This window comes from Tenrec ecaudatus, chromosome 1, assembly GCF_050624435.1.
Source record: "Tenrec ecaudatus isolate mTenEca1 chromosome 1, mTenEca1.hap1, whole genome shotgun sequence".
Classification (NCBI taxonomy): Eukaryota; Metazoa; Chordata; class Mammalia; order Afrosoricida; family Tenrecidae; genus Tenrec; species Tenrec ecaudatus.
In genome coordinates, this window is record NC_134530.1 from 10,608,847 (window position 1) to 10,634,769 (window position 25,923).

At 53.2% G+C, this 25,923-nt stretch overlaps 1 protein-coding gene and 1 pseudogene across 2 annotated transcripts in view; one reads left to right on the forward strand and one right to left on the reverse strand.

The window, feature by feature from the left end:
• The window catches only part of CERS4 (ceramide synthase 4), a 48,448-nt gene that overhangs the window by 16,122 nt on the left and 6,403 nt on the right, over positions 1-25,923 (forward strand). For both annotated transcript variants that reach the window (XM_075546181.1, XM_075546191.1), the window contains exon 2: positions 23,223-23,396. In XM_075546181.1, coding sequence (XP_075402296.1) covers positions 23,224-23,396 — 173 coding nt within the window. In that variant the 5' untranslated portion in view covers position 23,223. The remainder of the gene's footprint in view (positions 1-23,222; positions 23,397-25,923) is intronic.
• LOC142439710 (uncharacterized) lies at positions 7,305-13,712 on the reverse strand (annotated as a pseudogene).

Consider the following 25,923-nt stretch of genomic DNA (forward strand, 5'->3'; position numbering starts at 1 on the left):
TCCATGCATACATCCATTGTGTCAAGTACATTTGTATATTTGTTGCTGTCATTTTCAAAGCATTTTCTTTCTACTTGAGCCCTTGGTATCAGCTTCTCACTTTTGCCCCTCCCTCCCTCCTTCCCTCCATCATGAAACCTTGATAATTGATAAAGTATTATTTTTTCATGTCTTACACTGACCAATGTCTTCCATCACCTTCTTTCTGTTGTCTATCCCTCAGGGAGGGGGTTATAGGTAGATCATTGTGTTTTGGGGTTTTTTTTATTTAATCATTTTATTGGGGGGTTATACAACTCTTATCACAATCCATACATACATCAATTGTGTAAAGCACATCTGTACATTCATTGCCCTCATCATTCTCAAAAAATTTGCTCTCCACTTAAGCCCTTGGCATCAGCTCCTCATTTTTCCCCCTCCCTGCCCCCTCCCTCATGAGCCCTTGATAATTTATAAATTATTATTTTGTTATATCTCACACTGTCCGATGTCTCCCTTCATCCACTTTTCTGTTGTCCATCCCTCAGGGAGGGAGTTACAGGTAGATCATTGTGGTGGGGGGTGTTTGTTGTTGTTTCTATTATTTTGTATCAGGCAATTAACCTGGCTGGACTCTGCTTCCAAAGTCTATTTCCGTCGTGGTGGGTGAACGCTGAGCTTCATTATCATTGTCTCTGCTGGGCTGGCTACAGCCTGCCCTGCACATTAGCTGGTTTAGGGGCTAGGGAGAAAATCTGCTTGGTGTTTAGAGAGCACGTGGGGGTCCCCCTCACCAGCTCTCTCCTTCCTATGACATTGTTCTTTCGGATTGTTCAGTATCATCAGCTCTTTGCTCTGTCTTCTGATTCTGCAAGCCAAGGAAGCCAGAAAGCGTTTAGGTTTCTGTTTCGGAATGAGTCACTGTGAAAAATGGGGTCCTCGCCCCTACTGGTCCCTTCCTCTGCGAGTGGACACACACACACACCACACACTTCTGCCTATGTGGGGTCATTCTCCAGAGCAGTTCTGTCCAGTGATCACAATGTTCCATCACACCACCACCACCACCCCCGCCCCCACAGCCACATGTGCAAAGGAACCCAGAACAGGTAAGCACTCCGCTGCTAACAAAAAGGTCAGCAATTCGAGCTCACCAGCCGGCTCTACAGAAGACAGATGTGGCAATCTGCTTGTGTGAAGATGGGCGGCGGCCATCCAGTCTATGCTGATTCATAACAACCTCTCCAGGGCTGGTCCCCTCTGCTCCACAGGGGCTGTTCCCTGAGCTGGCAGGGCAGGGCGGCCGGCCACAGCCAGAATGCTCCTTAGAAGGGGACACCTGCTTCATGTACTTGGGGCATCTTGTCAGGAGAGATTGATCCCTGGAGAAAGACATCCGGCTTGTTAGAGTCAAGGAGCACTGGGAAAGGAGGAAGGCCCTCAACAGGATGGATTGACCCCGTAGCTGCAACCTTGGGTTGAGATACAGCAGTAATGATTGGGAGGACAGCACTGGACCGGCCCAGGTTTCCTTCTGTTACACAAAGGGTCTGCTCACGATCAGCCAGGATCCCGATCCATAGGCCGGCACATAACAAAACAGCAATCTGAATATCTTTGGAGAGACCCGCAGGAAGGGGTCCAGGGAATGAGGGGAGAGGGCTGTCTTTCAGGCAACATTACCATAAGCACAATGGCCTGGAGCAGCTAGCGGGTGGCCTTGGGTCACCCCTGCTGGGGGCCAGGAGAGGGAGGGAGAGGTTTGAGTGGCCCCTGAAACAGGAGGGAAGGTGGGTGGTCAGCTCAGAGTCTCCACAGGATTCCAAAGCTTGGTGGCTTTTTTTCTTTTCTTTTTGTGGTGGGTGTGGTGGGGGCAGGGTGACAGGAGCACTTGTGGAAAGGTGAATGGGGGAAGGCAGAGAAACCTATCCTTCCCCCAGTGTGATCCCTCGGGTTCCCATCCACCAGGCCTTTCCTCCTGGTCTGTCTTAGTCGGAAAGCTCTGCCGGAACCTGTAGAGCCACCTGACCCCAGGAAAGCCCGCACAGGGGACCTTTGGTGGCTGCTCCTGAGGTGCACTGGGGAGGAATTGATCCTGGAGCTCCCACGTGGAGGATCAGAATTCTGAGAATTCTCACCTCCCCTGGGGCTCAAGGGCTCATTCGCTGTAGTTAGTGCCACAGAGCCGACCCCCACTCCTAGTGAGCTTGCCTCATGGGTCACAGAAGGAGCTGCTGGTTCGTCCCCCACCCTCCTCAGGGCCATTGCTGTGTCTGCGTCCAGTGTGGCAGCCATGGGTGCCCATCCAGTTCTCTACAAGGCTTGCAGAGTTGCGGAAACCGGTTGCCAGGCCTGTCCTCCTAGTGCACATTAGCCTGAAACTCTGCTGAAACCTAGTCAGCATCAAAGCAGCACCCAGGACGTGCCCCGGGTGTGGGAGAGTTCTAGCACTGACCCTCCAGGGTCCCTAAACGGATGGTATGAGTAAAGAGGTGGCTTCTTTGGTGCTGGCCTGAGTACTTGGAGGAAGTGATGATGGAGAGAGAGGAAGCTGTGCAAAGGCCCTGAGCCCCCTGCAAGCAGCCACCCTTGTTCAGTGGAGGAAGCCGGCAGAGCACAAGGACGTGCCTTAGTACGAGAGGCTGCACATGAACAGCTCCTAGCGTCCTTGGAAGGCGCCCTAGTGGTGTAGAGGTTCATACACTGAGCTGCTGACCTCAAGGTCAGCAGTTTGAAACTACCAGCCACTCCGCCCGAGAAAGATGAGGCTTTTGTTCCGGTAAAGATGTATCATCTCGGAAGCCCACAGGGGCAGCAGTACCCCACCCTGCAGGGTCTCTCTGAATTGGAATTGGCTCGATGGCCATGAGCTTGGTTTTTGAGTTTTGAGGTCCTTGTGGCACCAGCCAAAGGAGGCTGGCTGGCTCTTCCCAGAAAGATCACAGTCTTGGAACCCCTACTTAGGAGTCTGAGTTGATCCGATGGCAGTGGGTTTGAGGTAGATGGGGGTTCTTGGATAAGGGGCCCTGGGGCCACTGTGGTTAAGGTCTCAGCTGCTCCCAAACCCACGAGCAGCTCCTTGGGAGAAAAGACCTGGTGATATGTTCCCCATAGTGGTTAAAAACAAAAAACCAAACCCTGTAGGACAGAGTAGAACTGCTCCCTAGAGTTTCTGAGGCTGTAAAAGTTTACCAGAGTAGACTGCCTCATTTTGTCCCCAGGAGTAACTGGTTGGTTTGAACTGCTGACCTTGGTTAGCGGTCCTCATAGACTAGAAAACCCTATGGGCAATACCTTGTCCCATAGAGTCCCTGTGTGATATAGTTAAAATTTATTCTGCCAACCCCGGCCCATAAACACATATGGGGTTAATTGAAGGGCAGAGGGATAAATGGCTCGGTGAGCCTCGCCTTTCTAATTCTTGAGTCTCTTGCTTTGTGATGGTCTGACTAGGGTGCAGCTGCCTTAGCCAGTTCCCTGTTTCAGCTGGCAAAGCTCACTTCCTGCAAGACTAAGGTGACCAGACATCCCGCTTTTGTCGGGCCAGTCCCGATTTTTAACAATTTTTCCTGCGTTCCCGCACCGTTTTAAAAAAGTCCCACTTTTGGGAAAGAATGCACGACAAGTTAGGGTATATGGTTTTCGGCTGCCATATGGCTGTTTCACCTGGATATGAGTTTTATCAATGGTGTCCCGCTTTACCAATGTTAAAATCTGGTCACTTTATGACATCCCCAAGGAGAAGTCGCATGGCCCTACCCCAATGCAGTCCTGGGTGCTGGAGCAGCCGTGTAGAGACCCCTGCCAGCACTGAGATGCTTACACATTCACTGATTCGGCTTCCCTCCTGCAGTCGGCGTCATTGCATGTTTAGTGAGATGGAGGAGGATTTGTGGATTGGTGTCGGACATATGGGTTAATTTTGGATTTGTGGGCTTGGGCAGCACTGGGTTGGGATGTTTTCTTGATGTGCACTTAACCTTTATATAAAACTTGCTATGAGTGTCTGTGGATTTGTTTCTCTGAAGTACCCAGACGAATACACTGTGTGTCAGTACAGACTCCACAGCAGTGGATGTTTTACAGAACTCTTTGGGGGCTGCTTCTCTGGTCAGCTGGACCTCCACGGACTCTGCCTAAGCAGAGCGAGCCAGGGCCATCTGGAGAGGGCAGCGGGCCAGCTGTGGTTATCAGACAGCCTCGCTGGGCACATCATGTGTTTACTGCCCAGGAGACCGGTCAGGTGACTGGTGGGGGCGGCAGGCCAGGCTGCATAGGGGCTGAGTTTTGGAGGGGAGAGTGAGTGAGTGAGTGAGTGAGTGAGTGAGCACATCGCTGGGTGGCCCAGACAGCTAAGGGTTGAATTGATTGTCTTTTCCCACAATCTCTCCGTTCCAGATCTAAAACAAAACAAAGCCAACTTGTCTGTACTGTCCTGCTTTTGTTCTACAGAGCGGTGCTCTGGCCTTTGGGGGCCCAGGAGGAGGAATGGGGACAGCCCACTTGCACGAAAGTAATGAGGGCCCGGGTCCTCCGCTCACACCCCTAATTTGGTGTCAGCACCAGGCCCCAATCCCTCTCATTCCACCCAATCCGAGGGTATTTTTAGCTTCTAAGGAAGATTATTTTTTTTTAAAAAGAAGAAGATTATGGGAGGTGGCAGGGAAGGGCTGGGCGTGGGCTAGAGAGGATTAAAGGACAGCAGGCTGGGGGAGGTCTGGGGCCAGGCTGTGGAGGACAAAGGCTCAGGCCGGTCCAGCTTGACCAGCCACCCACACGGTGACTTGGGACTGTGTAAGTGGCTTCGTGGTTGTGCTGGCGCAGTCCCGCTTGAGCACATTAGCTGCAGCTCCTAGGGAGGGCTCCGGGCCTGCGGGGGCGGCCTGGGGAGGGGGAGCGAGAAGAGGCCCAACGGGAAGCCCCCCCACCTGCGCCCTCCCCTCCACGGGCCACTTTCCACGCTCCCTCTCCCCTTATCGACAACGGTGTGGGTGGTGGCTCAGGAGCGGGCAGCGTTTCGTTCTGTTTGTGCGTGGGAGCACACCTCGACGCCCCGGCACCTAACAACAACAACGCAGTAGCGGTGCCGCTGCCCAGTCATCTCCTGCGACCCTTGCCCTCCCCCCCCCCCCCCCCCCGCACAGCCACGTGAGGTGTCACGGGTCCTGCACCATCCAAAGGACGGGGTGCAGAAAACAACGCGCGCTCCTAGCTGGCAGAGGCGACGCCATCACCTACGCGCGCGTGTGCACCGGAGCGCGAGTCCATTTTCATTTCCTTGCGGGTTTTTCCCACGGCCCCGTGTTGGGTGCCAGGAACCACATCCTGGTGAATTTCCGGAAGTGAACTCCGGCCTCGCTCAGCTCTTCTGGATGGGCGGAAAGTGCTACTGCATGGATGATCGCCGTGTTTGTGTGAGAGCAGAAGAGGTCATTGGAAATAACCAACAGCACCTGCGCGCTTTTTCGTGGCCCGGCCAAGGGCTGTGCATGGGGGGCCCTCAGCAAGCTGTGCACCAAGAGGATACGGGTTTTGGGTACATGCTACCCTAGCCTAGAGCCTCAGGGTCCCTGCCGGCCAGTCAGACCAAGTGAGGGGCTTGTGGCCCTTACGCCAAGCAGGGTGGGGGGTCCGTGGACATCCCTAGAGTCATCTACGTGGAAGGGGCTGGCGCTGCGCCCATTTTAAAGGCAAGCAAGTGGAGGCACAGAAAGGTCAGCTGGTGTTCCCAGGACCACACAGCGGAAAAAACAAGCGTGTCCATCTGAAGTGCTTGGCCTGCTCAGGCCCATCTCATGAGACCCCTACACACACACACACACACACACACACACACACACACACACACACACACAGCAGCTCAGTAATACTGGAAAGACAGGCTGCACCCAGTTTGCAGATGGGCAGATGAGGCCCAGCGAGCCGCAGAGTGTGAACAGCTCAAAATGGAGGAAAGTCAGGGTACCCCAGGGCTCGGTCCCTCAGGAAGAGAGTGTGCCATCCAGGCTGGACCAAAACTTGGCTCTTAGTGCCTGAGAATGTCCAGGTACAGCTGGGCCTGAGACCACCTGTGTACCAGGCTCTACCTAGATGTCCCACGTGCAGGTCCCTGGGCTGCACCTTCCCTGGAGGGAAAGGGAGTGTGGCCTCCAGCCACCCCCTGGGTCCCAGACCTGAGCCTGTTTCTGCCCGAAGGTGGTGTATCTGCTGTAAAACCGTGGTGGGTGGGAGGACAGAAGCAGGTGGAGAGGGGGAAGGATTTCCAGGACCGTGACCTCTGGGGCCAGGGCTTATCCCTCGTGTGTGATCTGGGTACTTGAGAGAAACAAATCCACAGAAACTCATGTATAAGAGAAGAGTTTTATATAAAGGTTAAGTGCACATCAAGAAAACATCCCAACCCAGTGCTGCCCAAGCCCACAAGTCCATTAGCCCATATGTCCTACACCAATCTACAAAGTCCTCCTCCATCTCACAAAACAGACACAATGATGCCGACTGCAGGAGGAAAGCCAAGTCAGTGAGCGTGTCAGCATCTTAGCGCTGGCAGGGGTCTCCACACGGCTGCTCCAGCACCCAGGGCTGCATTGGGGTATGTCCATGTGGCTTCTTCTCAGGGATGTCTTGCAGGAAGTGAGCCTTATCAGTTGAAGCAGGGAACTGGCTAAGGCAGCTGCACCCTGGTGCGACCATCACAAAGCAAGAGACCTGAGAACTAGAAAGGCGAGGCTCACTGAGCCATTTATCCCTCGCCCTTCAATTAACCCCACCTGTGTTTATCGGCCAGGTTGGCACAATAAACTACCTCACCTCGGAAGACCCCTGGTTTGGAAAATGTACTTCCAGTCTCCCAAGGAGGAACTGTGCCTCCAATAGCCGGGCCACAGCTGATCTTGTCTTGCCTCTGTCTCCCCACTCCACAAAACACTGACTGGAACAGCTCCTGACACCCCACTGAGCAACGAACGCAGGGTTGGGGGAAGGAAGGATCCTTTAAGTGGGTCAGAAGCAGAGGCAAGCCAGGGTTTTTAAGGATGTATAGGAGCTTGCCAGAACCCTGGTATTAAGGTTTCACATTGAGCTGCTAATCCCAACATATGCTGTTCAAGACCACCTGCTGCTCTGTGGAAGAAAGATGAGCCTTTCCTAGACTATAAAGGGTTACAGTATCAGAAAGAAAGCCATAGGGCAGTCATCCCACACTGTCCTATAGTGCTTTATGAATCGGAATTGACTTGATGGCAGTGGGCTTGGTTTTTTGTCTCTTTGTTTTGGGGGGTGGGGTGGAGGACAGTTCTCTATTGCTCTGGGGCGAGGGGTGCTCAGGAGCTCTTGGTGAGGTGAGGCCCCTTCTTCTTCACCAGCGCTGGCTTCGGACTGCATAGGATGGTGCTGCCTCTGTGGATGGCGGCCCTGCACAGGTTGGGGTGGTGCTTGCTCTTGCAGATCATGTGCCAGATTCTTGTTAGTGGCTCAAGGCTGAGCCTGGCCCAGCCATTCATGTTAATGACTCAACGCCCACAGTCTTGCGATGAATCAGCCCATTGTAGCGGAAGGAAGTGCAGGCTTTTAGGTCATTGGGCTCGGTGCTGTATGTCTGCATGTTCCTCTTGATCAGGAAACGAGCAATTCTGCATGTCCATCCATTGCAGATGCACAGATATGACCGCCGGCCGGAGACAGAAAGGAGCTTGGTTTTCTGAGAAGGAGTTTGCCAGGCAGACAGGAAGAGACTTTGCCTATCTCCTCAGCACCCAGCACCACACAGAAACATCAAAGGAACACTTTCCCACATATCACACAATTCAGTAGTTCAATCGTATCTCCAATGAGCTGGTCAGAAAGGGCTGAGTTTGCCCAGGCAGACAGTGTCTAGCTGAGGACCATGTGTGACTGCAGACTGTGAGCTGAGAGCAGATGGCGGTTAGGCTCGGGCCCACACGGGCCTGAGTGACAGAAGGCCACTGCTCTGTGCTTCCTCCCAACGCTCTTTGGGGCCTGCGTAAGCCAGAGCTGTGGTGGACCCCTGATCTGTGGAGTCTCCACTCCAGCTCTGGCTGGCTGGGGACTTTTCAGGGATGCTGCGGTCCATACCCGGGGAGCCTTACCTGTTAAAGACAAGTCTGTTTTTCTAGAGAGTTCCACCACCTGGGTCAGCTTCCCCATTTCTACCCACTCATCCCACCTCTCACTTTATGGGCTCCGGAACCTGTTTCAGTCCAGGCCAGCCACCATCGCCCAGCTGCCCTCTAATGTCCCGCCCCCCTCTGGTGTGACCAATGACTAGCCACTCCTCCATACCTCACTGAGTGCAAGACCCGCCCCCTCTCCCCACTCACACAGCATGATGTGGGGGGAGGGTGTACTATACCCTCCTCCCAGGGCAATCTGTCCATTTCAGGATTTACATCCTAGCTACCTGACTGACAAGAGAAGCTTGGTGGCATAGTGGTTACACATCCCACTGCAATCAAGAGCAAAACCACGAGCACCCCTCCCCCTGCCTGGGGAAAACATTGGGGCTTCCTACTTCCATAAAGAGTTGCAGCCACGGAAACCCACAGGGTCAGTTCTACCCTGCCCTATAAGGTCACTGAGTGGGCATCCGCTAGATGGCAGTGAGTTGGCATTCAGGTTTACCTGCTGAGAAGCCCTGCTCAGCCCCAGCCCCAGCCCCACTCCTCCCAGGTGTCCGTGGGACTCTGAGCCAAACTTCTGCCCCCCAAACCAGATCATTCTTCCTGATCTACCTAGCTATTCACTCCAGAACTTTGGGAATGGGCATTTTTCTTTTTAGGTATTTGGCTTCTCACACACACACACACACACACACACACACACCCTCAGGCAAATTTAACTATAAGGCTCCCACAGCCCCTCTGGTCCCTCCCTGCCCCAGGGGCAGTCACTGTCCCAATATCTAGCCTTTTATAGGCCAAGGGGCTTGTTGCTCTATGAACCCCCCCCACCCCTACCCCGCCCCAGCCCAGCAGCTCTGCTGGAGGAAGGTTGGGCACTCTGCTCCTGTAAAGATGACCTAAACCCACTGCCACGGACTTGATTCGGGTTTTCAAGATTCCGTCTGTGCAGGAGCTGACAGACTCATCTCTCTCCCCCCGGGGTGGCTGGGTGGTTTGAACCAACAACCTTCGGGTCATCAGCCCAATGCTTAGTCCACAGCTCCTCCAAGGCTAGGAGACCCGGTGAGAGGGTTCTAGTCTGTGATATGGGGGGGGAGGGGGGCCTCTAGTCACTATGAATTGGAATCGACTTGACAGCACACAGAACCATCACAAAGATGTCTGAGGCTTAGTCCCCAGGATGCTCTGCAAAGGGAATTCGGGTGCAGGTGGGAGTAAGGTTGTTAAAAGTTGACCTTGAAGTGAAGAAAGCTGATGGTGCCCCGCTATCAAAAGATGTAGTGTCTGGGGTCTTAGGCTATCAAAAGATACAGTGTCTGGGGTCTTAAAGGCTTGAAGGTAAACAAGCGGCCATCGAGCTCAGAAGCAACAAAGCCCACATGGAAGAAACACACCAGCCTGTGTGATCACGAGCTGTCGAAGGTATCAGGCATATCAAAGAACAAAAAATTAAATCACTGTAAATGAAGGGGAGTGCAGATTGGGGACCCAAGACCCATCTGTAGGCAACTGGACATCCCCTTACAGAAGGGTCGCGGGGAGGAGATGAGCCAGTCAGGGTGCAGTGTAGCAACGATGAAACATACAACTTTCCTCTAGTTCCTAAATGCTTCCTATCCCCCACTATCATGATCCTAATTCTACTTTACAAATCTGCTAGACTAGAGGATGTACACTGGTACAGATGGGAACTGGAAACACAGGGAATTCAGGATAGATGATCCCTTTAGGACCAGTGCTGAGAGGGTGATACTGGGCAGGTGGTGGGAGGGTGGGGTGGAAAGGGGGAACCAATTAAAAGGATCTACATATAACCTGCTCCCTGGGACATAGACAACAGAAAAGTGGGGGTAGGGAGAAGTCGGACAGTGTAAGATATGACAAAATAATAATTTATAAATTATCAAGGGCTCATGAATGAGGGGGGAGCAGGGAGGAGGAGAAAAAATGAGGAGCTGATACCAAGGGCTCAAGAAGAAAGCAAATGTTTTGAGAATGATGATGGCAACAAATGTACAAATGTGCTTGACACAATGGATGGATGGATGTATTGTGATGAGCCCCCAATAGAATGATTTTTAAAAATAATTATAGCTCTCATTCAGGCACTATAGAAGGTCAAAGCCAGTCAATATCGAGGTCTAGTTTTGTATGTATATGGATATATATAAGCTGGGCTTACAGAAAAGTTTTTGTTATAAGTCTGTCTAAAAAATATTAAATTGCTGAACAGTGGGAAAATAAACCTGACCTTGAGGCAGCAGGTTCACCTGGTTGGTCAAATGGGAGACGGAGGCAAATGAATGAGAAAAAAATCAGTGAGGAAACCGGAGAAGGAAGGCCTCTGATGGACCCTGCAGGCTTTGAAGGGGGAGGGGGCCCAAGTGGAGGTATTCCCACCGGGGTGGTGGTGGTGGTCAGGTCTTGTCTATTCAGTTCTGACTCGGGGACCCCTGTACAACAGAACCAAGCCATCCTCACCGTGGTTCTTCCGTTGGCGCCCACTGTTGCAGCCACTGTCCATCCTCTCACGGAGGGCCTTCCTCATTTTCTCCTTTACCAGCCACGATGTCCTTCTCCAGGGACTGGGCTCTCCCGACACGTCCAAAGTATGAGACAGTCTTGTCATCCTGCCTTCTAAGGGGCGTTCTTTCTGGCTGTACTTCTTCCAAGACAGACAGACTTGGTTCTTCTGGAAGTCCGTGGTACTTTGAATGGTCTTTCCCAGTCTCGTTGTTCAAATGCATCAATTCTCCTCCAGTCTCATTCCTCAATGTCCAACCTTCTCGTGTGTATGAAGCAACTGAAGCTATTGCTTGGGGCAGGTGCACCTTAGTCCTGCAAGTAACCTCCTGGCTTTTCAACACTTTCAAGAGGTCATTTTAATAATCATTTTAAAATTTTAGTAAGTTATAAATCATTTTTAATTTTGATAAATTTAATTTGATTTTAATAAACCATTTTTAATTTTAATAAATCATTTTATTGGGGGGTCTTACAGCTCTTACAACAAACCATCCATCCATTGTATCAAGCACATCTGTACATACATTGCCATCATCATTTCCAAAACATTTTCTTTCTACTTGAGCCCTTGGTAGCAACTCCTCTTTCCCCCCTCCCCACCCTCCCGTTTCATGAACTTGTGATAATTTATAGATCATTTTAATTTTCATATTTTACACCATCTGCTGTCTCTTCACCCAAGCTTCTGTTGCTCGCTCCCCTGGGGAGTGGGGTACTGTATGTAGTTCATTGCGGTTGGGCCTCCTTTTCTCCCCCTTCTCCCCTTCACCTTCCCCCTACCCTCATGGTATCACCACTCTCATTATTGGTCATAAGACCAATTTATGTGTCCTGGCTTCCATGTGTTCAGAGCTCTTACCTGTACCAGTGGACATGCTCTGGTCTAGCCATATTTGTAAGCTAGAACTGGGGTCATAATCAGGGGGGAGTCATTAAACTGGAGGAATGTTGTGTGTTTCTTCAGTGCTATATTGCACCCTGACTGGCTCATACCTTCCTTGTGACCCTTCCTTGAGGAAATTTCCAACTGTCCACAGATGGGCTTTGGGGCCCCACTCTGATCCCCCTCGTTTGCATGGAGATGGTTGTTTGTTTGGGTCTTCTGGTGCCTGACACCCGATCCCATCAACCCCATGTGAGATCCCATGAGTTGGTGTGCTTCTTCCATTTGGGCTTTGTTACTTCCCTGCTAGATGGCCCCTTGTTTAACTTCAAGCCTTTAAGACCCAGACTCTATATCTTGTACTAGCCGGGCACCATCAGCTTTCTGCACCACGTAAGCTTATGCACCCAGTTTGTCTTCAGCGATTGTCGGTGAGGGGAGCATCCCAGAGTGCCGGTTATTAGAACAAAGTGGTCTTGGGTTAAGGGAGGCCTGTGCAGCAAGTTACCCAGCGCAGCGTGTCGTTGGAGCTCCTCACTGCTGCTCTCATGAGCACTGACTGTCAATCCAAGCGAGACAGAGTCTCTGACAACTTCCATCTTTTCTCTGTCTCGAAGCTACAGAGAATGTTCTCCCCTGGGAGCTCACAGAAGGCCCGCAGGCCTGCCTGAAGCTCAGTGAGACCCATGACAGTGGAGCCTTGGTGGCCTAGTGGTTAAGCGTTGGGCTGCTAACCTCAGGGCTGGTAGTTTGAACCCACCAGCTACTCTGCAGAAGATGAGGCTTTCTACTCCCATAAAGAGGTACAATCTCGGAAGCCTACGGGTGTCAGCTCTACCCTGGCGTGTAGGGTAGCTGTGAGTCAGAACCGATTCAATGACATTGAGGTTGGCTTTTGGTGGAGATCTGTGACTGAGTTCTGGACTCAGAAGAGGAGCTTATACGTGTGTAAAAATATGTTAGGAGTCCAAGTGGTGCAGTGTTTACACATTGGGCTGCTAATTGCAAGGTCAGTGGTTCAAAACCACCAGCCTCTCTGCAGGAGAAAGATGAGGCTTTCTACTCTGTGAAGAGTTAGTCTCAGGAAACCCACGGGGGCCATTCAACCCGGTCCCGTAGGGTCGCCACGAGTTGGAATGGACTGGAATGCACTGAGCCTGGTTTATGAATATGTAATGGATTTCACAGGAGCGGTCATGAATATGCATTAGGGTGGTGTGCCAAGTCTTGACAGGCTATGACTCATTCAGAGCCCTGGATTCCAAACACCTTCCCAGTCGGTTTGGTGACCTCTGTCCTGTGACTTTGACTTCCTTGACCAAAGTCCTTTTGCTCCAGGGTGACCTGAAGGTTGTGACGGTTAGGAGCCCAGCCTGAGGTCTATTCCAACACCGGGGGCAACATCCCCCAGCCTATGGGCAGCATCCTGGGGCAAGTGGTGGGATTTCCCACTCGAGTAGGACTCTGCGGTCCGGCAGCAGACTTAGCCTACTCTTGAACTTGATGTGGACAGACCCAAACCAAATGTCCTCCTTGTTGCCGCCCTTCTCTCAGGGGTGGGGGTGGGGGTTTGATTCCCTGTCTCAGTCCATCAGCAAGCCTGGGTGGCCCCGGCCCCACAGCATCCAGGGTCCCTCTCCTGTCTCTCCACCCTGTCCCCTCCAGCCTCTCCCTAGGCGGCCACAGCTGCCCATCCCCCCACCAATAAACCTAAAGGGAGTGGGTGGAACCTGGGGCAGGGGGCAGTGGCTTTTTGGCTCCCACCCCTCCCCACTCCGTGTCAGGGTAGAATTGGGCTCTTGCGGGCTTTTGAGGCTGGGTTTTCAGAAGCAGAATCAGCACAGGTCGCTGGGCCTTTTTGTCCCACGGTGACTCCGTGCGGATTCAAACCTCCTACCTTCCGGCCAGCGGCTGAGCAGGGTCACCGTTTGTGCACCCTTGCCGTTTGACCCCGAGTTCTCCCCCAGGAGGACCAACAGCTTTGGCCCACACAAGATCTTTGTGTCCAAGCACACGGGGTTGTAAGCAGCTTTGTTGAAAATTCCCCACCACTGGCTGGCCACTCGTGAATTTGTGAGCCCTGAGCCAGTCATGGCCATGTCAGGACAGCCCCCAACAGTGTAGTCAGAGCAAGCGAGGCAGTTCCTGAGCAGCCGGCCCGCAGCCGCGTCGGCGAACATGTGGCGTGAAAGACGCCAAATGCGAAGATACTGCGTGAAGCCGCACAGGGGCCCCGATGGTGAGATGACCGGCCAAGCAACTGGTTGAAAGCTTGAGCCCACCCCAGGCGCCTCAGAAGAAAGGCCCTGGCGATCTCCTTCTGAAAGACTTGCCATAGAAAACCCTCTGGGATGCACAGTGGTGCAGCAGGGATCTGGAAACAAGGGGAATCTAGGACGGATGAACCCCTCAGGGCCAGCGGTGAGAGTGGCGACACCAGGAGGGAAGTGGGTGTAGAAAGGAGGAACTGATCTTGATCTCGGAGATCTACATGTAACCTCTTCTCTGGGGGATGGGCAACAGGAAAGTGGGTAAGGGGAGATGCCAGGCAGTGTAAGATAAGATAAACTAATAATTTATAAATTATTAAGGGTTCCTGAGGGAGGGGAAAGCGGGGGAGGGGAAAAAGGAAAATGAGCTGATTCCAGGAACCCAAGTGGAAGGCGAATTTTGAGAATGACGAGGGCAACGAATGTATAAGGGTGCTTTACTCAATTGATGTAGACTGTTTCTGTGAAGGAGAGTCCAGGGAGGTCAAGCCCACTGGAGGGTAACCAAGGTTAGGCTGCCATACTGAGTCTAGGGTCCACCCATCTTGTCACATGTGTGCCCCTAGTCCCTCCCCTTCCTATTATGTGTACACCCCTAGCTCCTCCCCTTCCTGTTACAGTTATGCCTCTTGTACATCCCTTTCCTGTGACGTGTGTCTTTACCTATAATTAGGGGACATGCGTGCCCCCAAAGATATATAAGCCCTGGTCAGTAATAAATCTCGCTCACTGGCTCTTGCCCTTCGTCCCCCCACCTCCATATGTACCACCAAGAGGAGGTGAGGTGCACATGCTACCATGAAGTGTGTCTGACTTCTTTATGTTACTCTCTCTCCATCTCTCCTTATTCTCTGTGACTTTACTATCATCTTTGTATATTTTAACCGTGCAATTGCACTTACTGAACCCGTGATAGTGTGAGGGGCTGGCTTCCCCCACAAGAATACCCCAAACAAACAAAGGTATCCATTCAAATGATGGGTATCAGGTTGGAGACCCAAAGCCCATCTGTAGACAATTGGACATTCCCTCACAGAAGGGTCACAGGGAAAGAGCGAGACAGCCAGGGTGCAGCACAGCACCGACAGAACACACAACATCCCTCTGGTTCTTTAACGCTTCCTCCTCCCCACCATCATGACCCCAGTTCTACCTTACAAATCTGGCTAGACCAAAGCATGTACATGGGTACAGATAAGAGCTCTGGACACATGGAATCCAGGGCAGATAAACCCCTCAGGAACAGCAATGGGAGCAGGGATACCATGAGGGTAGGGGAAAGGGGAAGGGGGTGGAGAAGAGGGAGAAACAGGGGACTGACTACAATGACACATAAACACCCCCCCACACACACCCAGAGCTTTGGCCACAGCGAGTTTAGAAGCAGGGTCCCTGGTGGCGTCATGGTTGCAGTTGGGCCACAGGGTGAGCAGTTCGAAACCACCAGCTGCTCCAAGGGAGAAAGAGGAGGCTCTTTACCCCCGTCAAGAGCGACAGTCTTGGAAAGCCCCAGAGCCCGCCATCCAACCCTTTCCTACAGAGATGCTGAGTCAGAACAGACGTGATGGCAGGGAGTGTGGTCGCTAGGCGGCATCGAGTCGGTTCTTGTGAGAGGTTGAGCCGGAGCCAGAGACAGGGTTCCGACACAAACGAGAAGCTCTGGAAAAGAACTTTATTGAGGGGCAAGGACTCCCCAACGGATTCCGCAGCCCAACATGTGTAGGTCAGGGAAGTCATGCCTGGTACTAGGCGGCGGGACATATGTAGGGTATGGGCTTAAAGGCATATGGGCCGGTGAGGGGGAGGGAGGTTCTTTGTGCTGCAGTTGCAAGTTTTGGGTCAGGAGATGACCTGCCAGTAAATCATCTTGTTCCCAGCAGACCTGCTTCCTGGAATGCCAGGAGGCTGTGTTCTGCCTGGGAGGTAAACTTTGGGAAATGCTGGGGGCCCGTGCTTTGAAGTTCAGCAGGTCATTTGTCTTCTTGTGAGGCTGGTACAAAGGACTGCCTGGTCCGGGCCCGGCCCAAACATCGTGGTCTGCTAAACTCACTGCCATCAGGTCGATGCGGACTCAGCGACCCCATAGGACAGGTTAGAACTGCCCATGTGGCTTTGGGAGACTCTAACTCTTCCAGGAGCGGTGGCCGTTAGGTGCTGTCCAGTTGATTTCAACTCACAGGGACCTTGCATGCAGCTGAACGCACGCCACCCAGCCCTGCACATCCTCACAGCCCTCCTTGTGTCTGGGGCTGTCGATGGAGCCACGTGTCCATCCACCACATCGAGGCCCTTCCTCTTGCTTGCTGCCCCTCTGCTTGACCAAGCACGATGGCCTTCTCCAGGGACTGGTCTCTCCTGACACCACATCCCAAGTACGTGAGATGAGCTTTCGCTCTCCCGGCCTCTGAGGAGCATCCGGCTGCACATGTACTTCTTCCAAGACAGACAGTTTGTTCTTTTGGTGGTCCGTCCACTTTGGGCCGTCTGTCACAGTACTGTGAATACTCTCCACCTGCTCCATGATTTCAATGCATCCGCTCTCCTCTGCTCTTCCCTATGGAGAGCCTCCTCTTTGTCCTGTGGAGTGGCTAGTGGTTTCAAACTTCCGACCTTATGGTTTGCAGCCCAGTGAGTAACCAGTCGGCCACTAGGACTACCTGGCTTGGTTTCTCATTCACTGCCATCCAATCAGATCTGACCCTATAGGGTAGGTTTCCGAGACTGTAACTCTTTACTGGAATAGGAAGCCTCTTTCTCCTGAGGAGCAGTTGTTGTTTTTGAACTGCCAACCTCAAGGTTAACCCAGCGTGTTACACATGCTAACCTCAAGGTTACACAGCCCAGCATGTAACCACGATGCCACCAGGACTCCCACTTTGGTTTATTTTATTTTTTCTTAACCCTCAGTTTGGTTTCAAAGAGGTCAAACTATCCATGATGAGGAAAAAAGTACGTGAAAAAGCGGCTGTAATTTTACCTTTGGATGGATGGAGGCAGGGCTGCATCTGGAAGGGGCCTGAAGAACCTTTGTATGCGTCGGGGAGGAAATTTGGTTACACAGGTGTATGTATTTGTCAAAACTCAACCAATGTATACTTGAGATGTGTGTATTGCAAAAAGAGTAAGGGAAAAACCACCACCCACAAGCAAATATTGACCCCTAGTTAATGATCAGCATGCTGAAATGTTTAGGGTTGTGTGTCTTTGATGTCTGCCAGTGACTTTGAAATGCGTCCAGGAAAAATCAAACAGGAAAGAGGGCTGGTCGGAAAGCCACCAGACAGGGGACTGTTATGGGAGAGAAGCAGCGACATGCCCATCTCAGGGCTGCGGGCCCCAATCTCACTGCCATCGAGTGGACGCCGACCCATAGCCACCCTCTAGGGCACGGTGGAACTGGCCCTGTGGGTTTCCAAACCTGTAACTCTACGGAGCAGAAACCCTCGTCTTTTTCCTGCTGAGCGGCTGGTGGTCTCGAACATCGGACCTTGTCGTTAGCAGCCCATCGCATCCCCAGGGCTCTTGGAGTTCTGACCCAGCCACCCTTCTTTCAGCACCACACCCTGTTTCTCCAAGGGGTCAGGCCATTGGCTGACGTGGCCACTCAGAACTCACGGCCCATGCTCAGTTCAGTGGTTTACGGAGGAAGTACCGGCGTCTAGTGGGATTAGAGGATTTACAGGCTGTGGGGCCAGGAAGGACGCAGGCCGTCCCCTACTTCAGTTCAGAACTGTTCTCTCAACAACTTCAGGCCCCCTCAAGGTCAGAAGTTCAAAACCACCACCACTCCAAGGGAGAAAGACAGGCTTTCTACTTCTGTAAAGAGTTACAGTCTCTGAAGCCCACAGGGCTGCCATGCTGCCCTGTCCTGTGGGCTCACTAGGAGTCTGCATCAACTCAATGGCAGTGAGTTTGGTTTCCTTTTTTTTCTGGTTGGGCCCCCAATCACCCACCCTTGTGGCCCCCCTGGCCTCTTGGATCTTCAGTTATAGCCTCAGGGGAGCTGGCCCACCTGCCTCGCTCTGGTGCCTCCTATTGCTTTTCTACTTACTGCCTAGAGACACACAAACACCTACACCCTCATCCCCACCCTACTCCACACCTACATACCCATCCATACACACAACACACACATCCCCACACCACCAACACAAACGCATTCATCACGATCCCCCTCTACACACACACGCCGCACAGACACACACACAACCACAACACACACATTCATCACAATCCCCCTCTACACACAGACACATCACACACATCACCCCCACACACCCATTCCCCCCACACACCACACACACACCCCCATGCCACCAGCACACACACACACACACACACACGTACTCATCACAATTCCACCCCCCCACAATACACTAACACCACACACACGCGCGCGTGCACACACACACACACACAATCTCTCTACCTCCTTGCCAATTTCAAGGGATGCCCTGTCCCCCAGCAGGGAGCCCCACAGATTGACTAATCCCCTTTCTGTAATCCACAAATACTTCATTTGCACAATGGGTTCAGTTGGGCTGTAACTCACTTCATTTGCATTATTTTACTAACTAATCCCTTGCAAGGTGCATAGTAATCACTGGGCAGGCTGTGATCTAGCCTGGCAGGAAGAATCGAACCAATGTCCCCAGCAAACTGATGGAATGCCCCTGAAATGCTTCAGCAAGCTCACTCACTCACACTCGCGCGTTGATGCCAGGAAGTCTGGAAGACAGTTGCCTGGCCACCTGACTGGAAGAGATCCACATGTGTACCCATTCCAAAGAAAGGTGACCGCGCAGCGTGCGCAGACTGTGGAAGGATGCCATTGACATTGCTCACACGTAAGGTTTTGCTCAAGATCATCCAGTACATTGACAGAGAACTGCCAGTTCGGGTCGGATTCAGGATTCGGATTCAGGATGTGGAACGAAGGACATCATTGCTGATGTCAGATCTTGGCAGAGGATACCAGAAAGGTGCTTGCCTCCACAATCAATCTTCATGGAAGCAGCAGTCGAAACCTCAAAAGATGTGCTGCAGTCGGTAAATCCGCTGCACGAGGCCTCTGTAGAGTATTGACGAGCCAGGGGTGTTACTTTGAGGACTAAGGTGTGCCTGACCACATTTGAAGTGTGGAGCTGGAGAAGAACATTGACAGGACCACGGACTGCTAAAAGAACAAACATCTGTCTTGGAAGAAGGAAGGCCAGAGTGCTCCTTAGCGGCAAGGATGGCGAGACGTCATCTTCCATACATTGGACATATGACCTATTGGGAGAGACCAGTTCCTGGAGGAGGCCATCATATCTGGCAAAGGGACAGCGAAGAAGAGGGAGACCTTGATGAGATGGATGGACACAGTGGCCGAACCAACAGGCTTAGACATAGGAACCATGGGGAGGCTGGGCAGGACGGTACTGTGCTTCATTCTGTTTCACGTACGGTTGCTATGGTTTGAATCTTACTCAATGGCACCTAATAACAACACCCAGCAAATGCCCATCAACTGGGATAAAAGTCCCAACCCACTGGGTCTTAGAAAGCTAGGGCAGTGGTCCTGTCCCAGGGCGTTCCTCAAAGAGCCAAGACACAAGTCTGTCTCTCTCTCTTTCTCTCTCTCTCTCTCCCTCTCTCCCTCTCCTTTCACCCCAGTGAGGTAAAGCAAAGAGAAAACTGAGTACTTGGGGATCCATCCAGGGGTGATGGGTGCAGGTCGTCCCCACCTGTCCTGTCCCATTGACTGAGTCAAATAAATACCTTTTTTAAAAAAAGTTTTCATCATGATTGCCTTTTAGTATCTGAATACTTATCGATCCCATCTTCATCCTTGGGGTTGGACACATCACGTGTGAATACATAAGATGCCACCAGCAGATGCCCCGTTGCGGCAGCGTATGTCGTACACATGATGATGAGCAGTAAGGAGGAGGCAAAGGGTGTGTGTGTGTGTGTGTGTGTGTGTGTGCAGGACGTCCTAAGGCGGGGATTACATTACCTCGCACATAGGTGTGTGCACTGTGAAATTCTTGTTAACTTTTCTGTGCATCCGACACGTCGCATAAGAAGTTAAAATACCTCCCACCTCGCTCCCCACTCCTTCTTCCACCCCTGCTCGGTCTCTAACCCACCTGCAGGATCCTCACACAGCCCATTGTTCCACCCCCACCTCCCCATCCTTGAGACCCTCCTCTTCCTTCAGGTCCCCACTCAGCTGGTCTCTCCTGCTAGAGCCTTGAGAGACCACACCCCGTCAGCTTCCTGCCAGGCCCCTACCTAGGGCACCTCATTTCCTTATCAATCTGTGTCCTCCTCCCTGGGCTGGACTGGGAGTTCTAGGATCAGGAATGGGTATCCTTTGTTCTCTGCTGGGTCCCCAGTGCCTTACTCCAACCTGGTGTGTGCTTGTCAACCAGGGAACATCGGTGTCTGGACAACGGACGGGTGGTTGGGTGGACAGACAGATGGATAGGCGGATAGATGGATGGGTGGGTGGGAGTGAGTGGATGGATGGATCGGTGGATGGATAGATGAATTGCTTGGCTAATGGATAGGTGGATGGGTGAGTGGATGGGTGTAGGTATCCCAAAATTCAATGCCATCTGATCAATGCCAACTTATCATGGTCCTCTCGGATAGGTTAGAACTTCCAAGACTGTAAATCTTTACGGGAGAAGAAAGCCTTTTTTGTGCAGAGCTAGCACCGAGTGGTTTCCAACCGCTGACCTTATGGTTAACAGCCCAGCTCAGAACCACTACCCCACCGGGCTTCTTAGGTAGGTGGATGGTTATTGTTAGGGGCCATGGAGTTAGCTCCTACCCTGGTGCCCCTAGGACAACAGAATGGACCACTGCGCAGTCCTGCACCATCCTCACCATTACCTCTGTGCCTGAGCCCGCTGATGCAGCCAGTGTGGCCACTGAGGGCCTTCCTCTTTGGCACTGCCCACTCCAGGGACTGGTCCCTCCGGACAGCATGTCCAAAATGCCTAAGACGAAGTCTGGCCCTCCTTGAAGTCACTCTGACCTGACTTCTCCCAAGACAGTTGGTCCCTTTATTCTTCTCCAGCACCACGATTCAAATGCATCGATTCTTCTTCAGTCTTCTTTATGCAGCATCCAACATGGACGTGCATAAGAGAGAACATCCTGGCTTGGGCCAGGTGCACCTTGGCCTTCAAAGTAACACCTGGCTCTTCAGTACTCTAAAGAGGGCTTGTGCAGCAGACTGACCTAATGCCACACCTCTTTGACCCTGTGACTGCTGTTTCCAAATCCGTGACAACTTCAACTTTTCCTCCATTTATCATGCCGTTGCCGGTTGGTCCAGTTGTGAGGATTCGGGTCTTGACATTGAGTTGCCATCCACACTGAAGGCTGCAATCCTTGATCTGCAACAAGTGCCTCAAGTCCTCCTCACTTTCAGCAGGCAAGGTTGTGTTCTCAATAGGCCTTCCTCCAATCCTGATAGCCACTCTTCATGTACTCCAGCTTCTCGGATGATTTGCTGGGCATATGGATTGAACACATGGTGAAAGGAAGCTACCCTGACACGCCTTTCCTGATTCCCTTGTTCTGTTCAGACAACTGCCTCTGGATCCATGTGCAAGTTCTGCATGAGCACAATGACGGGTTCTGGAATTCCCGTTCTCAAGGTGATCCACAGTTTATTATGGGCCACATAGTCGAATGCCTTTGCATAGTCAATGAACCATAAGGCAACACCTTTCTGGTATTCTCTGCTTTGAGCCCAGATCCGTGTGACACCAGCAATGAGATCCTTTGTTTTACATCCGCTTCTGAATCCCGCCTGAACTTCGGCAGCTCCCTGTCAAGGTGCTGTTGTAACTGTTGTTGGAGGATCTTCAGCCACATTGCACTTGCGTGCAGTCAGTGGTCTTGTTCTATAGTTTGAGCATTCTGTTGGGTCATATTTCGTTGGACTGGGTACAAATATGGAGCTCTTCCAGTCAGATCTCTGCCGGACAGGAGGCTAGGAGGGCATACAGGCATATGAATGAGTGAGTGAATAAGTAGGTGCCTAGGAGTGGGTGGGTGAGGGGATAGATAGATGATGGATGGATTGATAGATGAAAGTGGATTGGTGGATGAGTGGGTGGATGGGTTGTTAGATAGGTGTGGATGGATGGATGGATGCATTGGTGGATGGGTTGATAGATAGGTGTGGATGGATGGGTGGGTAGATGAGTGGGTGAGTGGATAAATGGATGGATTGGTAGGTGGGTTGATGGATCAGAGTCACGGGATTGGTAGATGGGTGGGTGGGTGGATGAGTGGATTGATAATGGATGGGTGAACGTACCATGCCAAAGGGGACTAGTGCTGGGGTTTAGGTACTTGATCCCAGGTTGCAGAAGAGGGAGAAACTCTTGGGACTCCTCACCCAGGCCGGGCTGTTGGGGGACACGGACTGCCCCGATGCCTCTTGATACCCTTCCTGTGCCTGTCGTGCCCCGCCCTGAGCCAGGCTCTCTTACCCCCCTGCCTTCCCAGAGGGGAAGTCCAGGACAGCCAGGGAGGGTGGGGTGGCTGGTCTTAAACCCTTCTTGTTTGCATGATGGGGTGGCGTTCTGCAGCGGAAGGAACCTTCCTGTCCCACCAGGGACCTCAGTCACACCTTGACTTCCGTTGCTGCTGTAGTTAGGTGCGATCGCGTCGGTTCCGACCCATAGCGACCCTGTGCATTAGCATGAAACACTGCCTGGTCCTCACTTGACTTCCTGTTATTCTGGCTGAGGGTCCGTCAGCACCAGGTAATGAATGAGACGCTCCCCACGTGCCTTAGCCGGGTGGACTGCAGGCGTGTGGTGGTTGTCGGCAAACTAGCCCCAGGTCACAGTGCCCCATGCACAACAGAACCAAACTCTGCCCTAATCGATTTCTGCAGATACCGGTGAGGCATAGGATTCCTGGTGGCTGGTTTTCAGTAGATCACCAGGCCTTTCCTCCTACTTCATCTTAGTCTAAAAGCTCGGCTGGAAGCTGCCTAGAGTCCTAGCAACACGCCCGCCTCTTCCGACAGACGGGTGGCATTGCCCCTGTTTGTCAGATGAGCTTGAGGTCCGGGGAGGCCAGGTGTTTATCTGGGGTCACACAGTCTCCTCTGCCCAGAATTCTTACCTGTTAGGGCACCTGTGTGAGCGTCCCCACTCCCCGGCACCCAGCATGGGGACCGAATGTGGGCAGGGTGGCAGCCGAGGCCAGAGCAGGGTGAAGATGGGCTGGGGAGCTACCTGTTCACCCAGGGACCGGCCAGAGCCCCAAGGCTGCTTTCCAGCGTCCGCTCCGGGAGCCGATGGGTGGGTGTGGAGGGGTGGGAGCGGCCATCCAGCGCCTGCTCAGTCCCCCTGCACGCACAACCTTGCTCCTCACCTGAACTGGCGCTTGTGTCCACAGGATGTTGTCCGCCCTGAATGAGTGGCTATGGCAGGACAAGTTCTGGCTGCCGCCCAACAGCTCATGGGCAGACCTGGAGGACCGAGATGGCCAGATCTACCCCCACCCCCAGGACCTGCTGGCAGCCCTGCCCTTGGCGCTGCTCCTGGTGGTCTTGCGTCTGGCCTTCGAAAGGTAAGTGTCTACCTGTTGGAGACAGGGCCCTTCACTCCACGCTTTCTGCAGAGGCTGGCTCTGAGCCAAGGGACCATGGGTGAAGGCTGACTGAGTTTTACTGTCTTTTATAAACGGGGTTGTAGTGTGCTTTATAAACTGGGTGGGGGCCCTGGAGGGCCGAAGCCTGCCAGGTACCTGAGCTCATAAAGTCACAAACCCCAGGTGGGAGCCCCACCCTCACCTCCTTCCCGGCTCCTCCCAACATCTTGCCTCCCACCCTCTAACCAAAGGAAGGAGCGTCTGCATGTCTACCTCCTCCCCTCCCTCCTGGCTTCCTGCAGCCCCTGTGTGCCCCACTAAGTACATACCCCTGCCAAACCCCCCAAACCCCCCCACCAAATAAAGCATCCATGGCATTGACTCTGACTGATAGCCACCCCATGTGTGCAGAGTAGACTGGCTTCATGGGGTTTCCAAGGCTCCTTTTGGAAACAGACTGCCAGGCCCTTATTCTGAGGCGCTTCTAGGCCCACTGGGCCCGTTGGTGAGTCGTTGCAGCAGGATGCCAGGTGCCCAGCAGCCAAGGCTCGTGCAGGGGCTGGCCCTGGGTCTCCTCTCTCCCAGGTAGTCCCTTCCACCGCTGTCAGTTCACCGTTGGCCTTCCGGTCCTGGCGTCTCTGTCTGGTGCCACTGATTCATCGGCTCCGCAGAGGTTCTTGGGAGACAGGCCTGACACTCTGCTCCTGAAAAGGCAGCTATGGAACATCCCCTCCCCCCACGGAGCATGGTTCTACCTGGCCCATGTGGGGTCACTGAGCTGAGCTGGCAGCCCCTCTTGGGCCCTGCCCTCGGCCCCAGGTGGCCATGCCCTGGCCACGATGACCAGCACTGGGTCCCGAATGCAGTGCCCTCAGAAGGCCCCTGCCCTTCTCCTTCCCCCACCTGCCCTCGCCCCTCTGCCTGCAATTCCTTCAAAGCTGGGGTCCAGTGCTGCCTCTTCCAGGAAGCCTGCCTTGAAGCAGAGCCCCGACTGCCTACCGGGCACCGCCCCCACAGGCTGGACACAGGGCAGCCAGGGAGCGTCCGTGAGGCTGTGTGCTCTCTGACGGCACAGAGGAAATGGTCTGCAGCATGTATGCTGCTTCGCCCTTTGTGGCCCCTGGCACTCAAACCCCAAACCAAGCCCCTGCCCATTGCCTCTATCCCGACGCACCGTGACCTGCTAGGACAGGGTAGAGCTGCCCCCCCCCCCCCGTGAGTTTCCGTCAGTCTCCCCTGAAGCAGGGGTGATTTTGAAGTGCTGACTTCTATTTTCCTGGCTTCTATTTTCCGCCTGGGGGTTCAGTAAAAAGCTATCTCACTGTCTGCGTGTGCTGCCCTCTGGTGGGAACCCATATAAACTGCATGAATCTAAAGAGAAATGTCTCGTGCCACCGACTTCTGGCAAGAAGAGGCGTTCCAAAAAAGCTTGGGGGGGGGGGAATGGAATTTAAAAATGAGATTCCCCCACACCTCACGAAATTATGGAATCCACCTCATACGTATCATCATCCATGTCACCTCAACAAAAATCTCAAAGCAGAAAACCACTGGGTCTTGGGTTAAATCACCTAGCCTGTTATCATGCCCATTTCACATAAGCCAGACCTTTCAGAGGTACAGAGGGCACTGGCCTGCCCCCCCTCTCTCCGCCACACCGCTGATAGGAGACCCAGGTCTGAGGGTTTGCTAGGGGACTGCTACCCAAAAACTCTGAGTCACTGCTGACTCATAACAGCCCTGTAGGACAGGGTAGAGCTGCCCCTGGGGGCTTCCGAGACTGTCACTGTTTATGGGTGTAAAAATCCCCGTCTTTCTCCCACAGAGTAGCTGGTGGTTTCAAACCGCTGACCTTACGGTTAGCAGCCCAACGCTTAACCACCCCGCCAACGGAATCTAATTCGATTTCAATCCCCAGATGGCCACACCTCTAAAAGCTAAACCCACTGCCATGGAGTCGATGGCAACTCCCAGTGCCCCTATAGGACAGAGTAGAACTGCCCTGGGGCGGGGGGTGGGGAGGTGGGGGGGCGGGGGGGAAGTTTCTGAGATGGGAGCTCATTGCAGAAGTGGAAAGCCGTGTTTTGCTCCCGCTGCGCGGGCTGAGTGCTTCCAAACTGCCGACCTTGCAGTTAGCAGCCCAACGAGTAAACACCACGGCACCTCTGCCTGCACCTCCAGCGGCCACCCGATTAGGCACAAACGCAGATGCTGGACAGTGACTGCAGATGCTCCCTAGCGCTCCGCAGTCCATGTCGGCCTCACCTGGAATGATAGAGCGCCGCTGCTGGGCCCGCCCGCCCGGCGCCTCCGCTAAAGCGCCCCCTGGTGGCGAGTTCCGGGAGCGCCCAGAGCGCCCCACCCTCACCTCCCAGTGAGGCCCTGCTAGCGGGGTTCCTGGGGGGTCAGCCCCCAGCCAGCGGAGGACAGGCAGCGAGAAGGCTCTCGCCCATGGTTTGGGCATCTCGGAGGGTGCCCGGGTACCCCAGGAGCTGGCACTCGCAGC